Consider the following 9,064-nt stretch of genomic DNA (forward strand, 5'->3'; position numbering starts at 1 on the left):
GCACGGTGGTGTGCACCTGCAGTCCCAGCTACTCAGGAGGCTGAGGCAGGAGAACCACTTGAACCCAGGAGGTGGAAGTTGCAGTGAGCCAAGACTGTGCCATTGCACTCCAGCCTGGGCAACAAGAGGGAAGCTCTGTCTCAAAAAAAAAAAAAAAAAGCTAGTATTGTTTTGTTGTTGCTGTTTGTTTTTGTTTTTTTGAGATGGAGTTGCGCTCTTGTTGCCCAGGCTGGGCAACCTAGGTGGGTGGCTCACCTGGTGGCGTGAGCCACCACGCCTGGCAAAGTTAGTATTACTCTAACAATGGTTTATAACTCTACTTTTTGTTTTCCACATGATTTAAGAGACCAGTGCATTTAAAATAATTACTAGTTTATGTTTTGGGGGCACAAAATGAATAAAGACATAATTTTGTGATATCAAGAACTAGAAAGACCTGGGCATGGTAGTTCATGCCTATAATCCCAGTACTTTGGGAGGCCAAGGCTGGTGGATCATCTGATGTTAGGAGTTTGAGACCAGGCTGGCCAACATGGTGAAACCCCACCTCTACTAAAAATACAAAAAATTAGCTAGGCATGGTGGCTGGCACCTGTAATCTCAGCTACTTGTGAGGCTGGGGCAGGAGAATCACTTGAACCCAGGAGGTGGCGGCTGCAGTGAGCCAAAATTGTGCCACTGCAGTCCAGCCTGGGTGATAGAGTAAAATTCTGTTAAAATAAAAAATAAAAATAAAATAAAATAAAATAAAAACTAAAACAGTTGAGAACAAGCTTTAAAGGAGCAGAATTTTAGTATGTTATTGAAGTTAAGCTGTATAAATTCAAATTAGGCTGTCATAACTGTAAGATGTTAAATATTGTCAACAAAAAGAGTCAAACTCTAAAATACTTGGAAAGATTTTTTTCTGAGCCAAATAAGTGACCAGTGGCCTGTGACACAGCCCTCAGGAGATCTGCAAACATGTGCCCCAAGTGGTCACCCTATAACTTGGTTTTATACATTTTAGAGAGATATAAAACATCAATCAATACATATAATATGTACATTGGTTCAGGCCAGAAACGTGGGACAACTGGAAGTGGAGGCTTCCAGGTCATAGGCAGATTCAAAGATTTTGTGACTGGCAATTGGTTGAGTTATAATCCAGAGACCTGGGATCAATAGAAGGGAATGTCTAGGTTATGATAAAAGGTTGTGTAGACCAAGGTTTTATCATGCAGATGAAGCCTCCAGGTAGCAGGCTTTGGAGAGAACAGATTGTAAATGTTTCTTATCAGATTTAAAGAGTCCGTTCTATCAGTCTTAAGATAATGCTGGTCAGCAGTGTCTGAATTCCAAAAGGGAGGAGGGAATAATGAGGCATGTCCAACTTCTCTTTCCCTTCATGACCTGAACTAGTTTTTCAGGTTAACTTTGGAATGACTTTGGCCAACAGAAGGGGTCCATTCAGATGGTTGGGGGTTTCGAATTTTATTTTTTATTTACTTTCTCCTCATTCTGGCCTAGATTTGTCAGAGGCAACATCAGTGGTGACCAAACTTTTATTTTATCTCATTGTGTTGCTGGGGTGGCATGGCTGCCTTCCCTGGGTTCATCCTGTCCCTTGGTGGCACCCCTATGGTCAAGGGGCTTAGAGCCAAAAGACATATAGCTAATTTGAAAGTTCTAGGCCAGGCCAGGTGTGGTGGTTCACGCCTGTAATCCCAGCACTTTGGGAGGCTGAGACAGGTTGATCAACTGAGGTCAGGAGTTTGAGACCAGCCTGACCAACATGGTGAAACCCCGTTTCTACTAAAAATATAAATTAGGGCCAGGCATGGTGGCTCATGCCTGTAATCCCAGCATTTTGGGAGGCTGAGGTGGGCAGATCACGAGGTCAGGAGTTCGAGACCAGCCTGGCCAATATGGTGAAACCCCGTCTTTACTAAAAAAAAAAAATAGGCTGGGCTTGGTGACTCAAGCCTGTAATCCCAGCACTTTGGGAGGCCAAGATGGGTCGGATCACGAGGTCCAGGAGATCCAGAATCATCCTGGCTTAACACGGTGAAACCCCGTCTCTACTAAGAAAACTACACAAAACTAGCCGGGCGAGGTGGCAGGGCCGCCCTGTAGTCCCAGCGAATGTAGTCCCCAGCTACTCCGGCAGGCTGAGGGCAGGAGAATGGCCATAAACCCTGAGGCGGAAGCTTGCAGTGAGCCTGAGGGTCCGCCACTGCACTCCCAGCCTGGGCCACAGAATTAGGACTCTGTCTCAAAATAAATAAATAAATAAATAAATAAATAAATAATAAAAATTAGCCAGGTGTGGTGGCAGGCACCTGTAGTCCCATCTACTCTGGAGGCTGAGGCAGAAGAATCGCTTGAACTGAGGAGGCGGAGGTTGCAGTGAGCCGAGATCGCACCACTGCACTCTAGCCTGGGCAACAGAGTGAGACTCCATCACGAAAAAAAAAAAGAAAAAAAATTAGCTGGGCGTGGTGGCACATGCCTGTAATCACAGCTACTCAGGAGGCTGAGGAAGGAGAATTGCTTGAACCTGTGAGGGAGAGGTTGCAGTGAGACGAGATCACGCCACTGTACCCCAGCCTAGGTGACAGAGCGAGACCCTGTCCCAAAAAAAAAGAAAGTTCTAGGCCAGATGGGAATGGATGTGGATAGGCGTTCATAAACCCTTAAAATTTCTTAATATAAAAGCCAACAAACAAAAAGCCAAAGGTGAGGTTAAAAACTTGACTTATCTTTAACTTCTATGTGTTGCACTACTGTAATTTTGGTTTTAGTTACAGACTTACAGCAATTAGCTATACAAAACATAAGCATTGTTAAAACCTTTTAAGCTAAGGAATTTAGAGACTTCTGTTGTGCTACAATGTTTTTTGTGGTCTTTCAGTAATTTGTTCTAAAATTATTTATTTATTTATTTATTTATCTATCTATCTATCTATCTATCTTGAGACAGAGTCTCGCTCCGTTGCCAGGCTGGAGTGCAGTGACACGATCTCGATCTCGTCTCACTGCAACCTCCGCCTCCTGGGCTCAAGCAATTCTCCTGTGTCAGCCTCCCAAGTAGCTGGAACTACAGGCGTATGGCATCATGCCCAGCTAATTTTTTTTTTTTTGTATTTTAGTAGAGATGGGGTTTCACCATGTTGCCCAGGCTGGTCTCAAACTTCTGAGCTCAGGCAATCTGCCCACCTTGGCCTCCCAAAGTGCTAGGATTACAGGTGTGAGCCACTGTGCCTGGCCTCTTCTAAAATTTTAAAAAATATTTATGTTATCTGCATAAATCTCATAACTCAGAGTATTAAACTTAGGAGGCTTTGACATGAGGTACCTTTATATCCTTTCAGTAAGAATTTTCTTTTCATTCTACGGGAAGCAGGAAATTCTTTATGGTTGGGATGGATGAAAAGGTGCCACACACATAATAACCCAGGAGGCAGAGTCCCTTATTTTACCAGCTGTTTAGGTATCTGTGTGCCCATTTTTTATTTGGAGGGTCTGAACTACTCCTCTCAAAACTGGCCCTTAGAGTCTCACACAGCTACCTCTTCTGTGATAGGTCCCTGGGCCTAGAGAAGGGTGCTTATATAATTTTAGCAGCAAGGAATTTGCAGTGAAAAGCAGATTAGGACTAGTGCGATTCCAAATAGGAATTCTCTAGCCTTAGAATACCATGATGCTGGTTTCCTTGGAAGTAAAAGAAGGAGATATAAATAACATTAATAATATGACAGTCAGAAGAGTATTCGTGTATCAGAACATAAAAAGGAACCTATTCTATTTAGGGCACAAACTAAAACATGAAGAAAATTATAACCTGGTTTATCTTTAGAGGGTTATTGTAGCCAATAAATAATTAATGATTCAATATGCATTCAAAAACAAAAGTCCAGGCTGGAAATCTAGTAACAAGTATTATAGTTTTCCTTTGAAACCATTTCTCTCTCTAGCCTTTTTTTTTTTTTTTTGAGACAGAGTCTCACTCTGTTGCCCAGGCTGAAGTGCAGTGGTTTGCCCTCCACCTCTCTGAGCTCAAGCAATCCTCCCATTCCAGTCTCTTGAGTAGCTGGGATTACCGGCATGCACCACCATACCCAGCTAATTTTTTGTATTTTTGGTAGAGATGGGGTTTCAACATGTTGCCCAGGCTGGTCTCAAACTCCTGGGCTCAAGCAATCTGCCTGTCTCAGCTTTCCAAAGTGCTGGGATTATGAGTGTGCACTTCTGCGCCCAGCTCGTCCTTTTATACTAAAGACAAATTATAGTAAGGCCACTTTGTGTGCTAAATAAATTTTAGGCTTCTTATACTTTGCCTGATCATTTGCATAAAGTCCAGCAAGAATTTGGCCATATAGCCCTTTTCAAGTTGGCTTTGCTGGAACTTTACCTAAAAATGTTATTCCAGTCAAAATCTTGGTAAAATAACCAAGGGTCTCCAATTGTCCTGTTTTGAAAGAAAAGACTCTTACTAAATTTATGCAAATAACTGTATTATTATAAAATCAGAATACTCACGAAAGGTTTCTGAATTTTGGAGAACTTGTTAAAGTAGGTAGAATAGCTAGTCAGGCGTGAGCAGGGCAGGAGAGGGCTCCCCCCACCGACTCCACCAGGAATGTCAGGCCAGCATTAAGTGATGATCAGGTGGTTGTTAACTGTCTCTCGAAAATCACAGTTGGTCGCAGACAGCAGCAGGGAAGGAAGTCTCGCAATAAACAGAAACACCTGAAACTGGTGATCGGCAGCTTCCCAATAAGATCTCAGGAGTTGGGCAAGTGGGTTCAAGCATGCACATTAAGAGGCAAAATGGTAGTGTTTAACTGGTATATAACCTTCTAACAACATTTGACCAGTAAGAGAAGCGTGCCTCAAGAGAGTATGCATACTGGCCGGGCACAGTGGCTGACGCCTGTTATCCCAGCACTTTGGGATACCTGAGGTCAGGAATTCAAGACCAGCCTGGCCAAGATGGCGAAAACCCATCTCTACTAAAAAATGCAAAAATTATCTGGGCGTGGTGGTGGGTGCCTGTAATTCCAGCTAATTGGGAGGCTGAGGCAGGGAGAATTGCTTGAACCCAGGAGGCAGAGGTTGCAGTGAACCAAGATCGCACCACTGCACTCCAGCCTGGGTGAAAGAGAGACTCCATCTCAAAAATAAATAAATAAAATAAAATAGTTCTCTGAGGTAGTGAAAGCCAGACAAACCTTTAACTCTAAAGCAGAACAGCCTCCAGATGTTGGCAACTTCTCTCCAATTGGTCTGATCAGAAAATCTTGAGCAAATCGTGAATTCTTCAAGATAGCTGCTGTTTCTTCATCCACTTCAACAATTTCACCTTCCTAAACAGTAGTATAAAAAAACATATACTAAGAGTTGCAACTTTAGTCTCAATAGAAGAAAAATGCCCAGAAGTACCGTTTTCTCCACATCCTCACCAGCACTAATCCTTACACACTGTTGGTGGGAATTTAAATTAGTACAGCCATTATGGAAAACAGTATGGAGATTCCTCAAAAAATTAAAAATAGAACTACTATATGACCCAGCAATCCCCCTACTGGGTATATATCTTAAAAAAATGAAATTGGCCAGGCACAATAGCTCATGCCTGTAATCCCAGCACTTTGGGAGGCTGAAGCGGGTCAGGATCATGAGGTCAGGAGTTCGAGACCAGCCTAGCCAATATGATGAAACCCCCATCTCTACTAAAAATATTAAAAAATTAGCCAGGTATGGTGGCATGTGCCTGTAATCCAAGCTATTCAGGAGGCTGAGGCAGAAGAATCTCTTGAACCCAGGAGGCGGAGGTTATAGTGAGCTGAGATCACACCACTTCTTTCCAGCCTGGACAACAGAGTGAGACTCTATCTCAAAAAAAAAAAGAAAAGAAAAGAAAAAGAAAATGAAATCAGTATGTCAAGGAAATATCTGCACTCCTAATATCTGCACAACTAACGTTGACTGTTGACTGCAGCATTAATCACAATAACCAAGATATGGAATCAACCTAAGCATCCATCAATGGATGAATGGATGAGGAAAATGTGGCATGTATACACAATGGAATACTATTCAGATTTTTAAAAAGAAGGAAATCCTGTCAGTTGCAGCAACATGCATGGAACTGCAGGTCATTATGTTAAGAGAAATAAGGCAAACACAGAAAGACAAATATCATATGTTCTCACTGATACGTGGAAGCTAAAAAAGTGGATCTCATTAAGATAGAGAGTATACTGATAGCTACCAAAGGCCAGAAAAAGTACAGAATGGGGGAGATAAAGAGAAGTTGATTAATGGTTACAAATATAGGGTTTGATGAAATAAATAAGACCTAGTGTTTGATATATCAGTAAAGTGACTAGTTTACAATAATATATATATTTCAAAATAGCTAGAAGACAATAATTTGAATGTTTCTAACATAAAAGACAGGGCCAGGTGTGGTGGCTCACACCCGTAATCCCAGCACTTTGGGAGGCTGAGGCGGATGGATCGCCTGAGGTCAGGAGTTCGAGACCAGGCTGACCAACATGGTAAAACCCCGTCTCTACTAAAAATACAAAATTAGCCAGGCATGGTGGCACATGCCTGTAATCCCAGCTACTCGGGAGACTGAAGCAGGAGAATTGCTTGAGCCTGGGAGGCGGAGGTTGTGGTGAGCCAAGATCGCACCATTGCACTCCAGCCTGGGCAAAAAGAGCGAAACTCCGTCTCAAAAAAAAAAGAAAAAGAAAGAAAGAAAAGACAAATATTGAAGGTGATAGTTATCCCAATTACACTAATTTGATCTTTACAATTATATTAATGTATTAAATTATCATATGAACCCCCCAAAATATCTATATCAATTTAATTATGCATCAATTTTTAAAAAATGTTGTCTTTATGTATAAATAATAACACTGAATGAAAATGGACTCAATTCTCCAATTAAGAGGCATAGTGCTGGCCGGGCACGGTGGCTCAAGCCTGTAATCCCAGCACTTTGGGAGGCCGAGGCGGGCGGATCACGAGGTCAGGAGATCGAGACGAGACCATCCTGGCTAACACGGTGAAACCCCGTCTCTACTAAAAAATAGCCGGGCGAGGTGGCGGGTGCCTGTAGTCCCAGCTACTCGGGAGGCTGAGGCAGGAGAATGGTGTAAACCCGGGAGGCGGAGTTTGCAGTGAGCTGAGATCTGGCCACTGCACTCCAGCCTGGGTGACAGAGCGAGACTCCTTCTCAAAAAAAAAAAAAAAGAGGCATAGTGCTGTGAAAAAGCTTGTGGCAAAGAGGGGCATAAAAAGAAGCAGGTTCTGACGTTCACCCTTGACTGCACCCACCTTGTAGAAAATGGAATCATAGATGCTGCCAATTTTGAGCAGTTTTTGCAAGAGAGGATGAAAGTGAATGGAAAAGCTGGGAATCTTGGTGGAGCATTATAACCATCGAAAGGAACAAGAGCAAGATCACTGTGACTTCTGAGGTAGCTTTTCCAAAAGGTATTTGAAATATCTCACCAAAAAATATTTGAAGAATAATCTATGTGATTGGTTGTGTGTAGTTGCTAACAGCAAAAAGAGTTATTATGAATGAAGTTACTTCCAAATTAACCTGGACGAAGAAGAGGAGGAAGGTGAATATAAAAATTTATTTATCTGGAATATTTTGTATGAGTTCTTGAATAAAACTTGGGAACCTCCACCCCCAAAAAAGGAATAGAGTGGCTGAATGCATACAAAAATCGGACCCAATTATATGCTGCCTACAAGAAACCTACTTTATAAAAATACTGAAAGCGAAGAGGTGGAAAAAAGACATTCCAAGCAACTGGAAACCAAAAAAGAACAGGAGCAGCTATACTTATATCAGATAAAATAGACTATGAATCAAGGCTGTCAAAAAAAGCAAAGAAGGTCACTATATAATGATAAAGGGGTCCGTTCAGCAAGAGGATATAAGTATGTATGCACCCAACATTGGAACTCCGAAGTATATAAAGCAAACATTAATAGATCTAAAAGAAGAAATATACTGTAATGCAATAGTAGTAGGGGACTTTAACACCACACTTCACTCTCAGTAAGACAGATCATCCAGGCAGAAAATAATAAAGAAACATTAAATTATATACTAGCTCAAAGAGGCCTAGCTGACATTTACAGAACATTTCACCCAACTGCTGCAGAATAGACATTGTGCTCAATAGCACATAGAACATTCTCCAGCATAGACTATATCTTAGGCCACAAAACAAGTCTTAACAAATTCAAAAAAGTAGACATCATAACAAGTATCTTTCTCACCACAATGGAGTAAAATTAGAAATCAATAACAAGAACCTTGGAAAATACACAAACACATGGAAATTAAACAACATACTACTGAATAACCAATGGGTCCATGAAGAAATTAGGAGAAACATTTAAAATTTCTTGAAACAAATGAAAATGGAAATACAACATGCAAAAATCTATGGGATACAGCAGAAGCAGCACTAAGAGGAAAGTTTATAGCAATAAATGCCTATATCAAAAAAGTAGAAAGATTTCAAATAAGACCAGGTGTGGTGGCCCACGCCTGTAATCTCAGCACTTTGGGAGGCCAAGGCAGGTGGATTGCTTGAGCCCAGGAGTTCAAGGGCAGCCTGGGCAACATGGTGAAAGCCTGTCTCTACAGAAAATACAAAAATCAGCCAGGCATGGTAGCCTGTAGTCCCAGCTACTTCGGATGCTGAGGTAGGAGGATCGCCTGAGCCCAGGAGGTCAAAGCTGCCATGAACCATGATTGCACCACTGCACTCCAGTCCAGGTGACAGAGTGAGACCCTGAGAAAGAAAGAAAAAGAAAGGAAGGAAGGGCAGGGTGCGGTGGCTCACACCTGTAATCCCAGCACTTTGGGAGGCTGAGGCGGGCAGATCACAAGGTCAGGAGTTCAAGACCAACCTGGACAATATGTTGAAACCCCGTCTCTACTAAAATAAAATAAAAAAAAAAAAAATTTAGCTGGGCGTGGTGGCACATGCCTGGAGTCCCAGCTACTCAGGAGACTGAGGCAGGAGAATTGCTTGAA

The 9,064-nt window shown here is 42.1% G+C and overlaps 1 protein-coding gene across 2 annotated transcripts in view; it reads right to left on the reverse strand.

Moving 5' to 3' along the window:
* Positions 1-9,064, reverse strand: part of AS3MT (arsenite methyltransferase) — a 29,188-nt gene that overhangs the window by 4,896 nt on the left and 15,228 nt on the right. For both annotated transcript variants that reach the window (XM_017851669.1, XM_017851668.1), the window contains one exon: positions 5,214-5,348. In XM_017851669.1, the coding sequence (XP_017707158.1) occupies positions 5,214-5,348 (135 nt within the window). The remainder of the gene's footprint in view (positions 1-5,213; positions 5,349-9,064) is intronic.

The sequence above is a fragment of the Rhinopithecus bieti genome, unplaced genomic scaffold (assembly GCF_001698545.2).
Source record: "Rhinopithecus bieti isolate Rb0 unplaced genomic scaffold, ASM169854v2 scaffold_31787, whole genome shotgun sequence".
Lineage (NCBI taxonomy): Eukaryota > Metazoa > Chordata > Mammalia > Primates > Cercopithecidae > Rhinopithecus > Rhinopithecus bieti.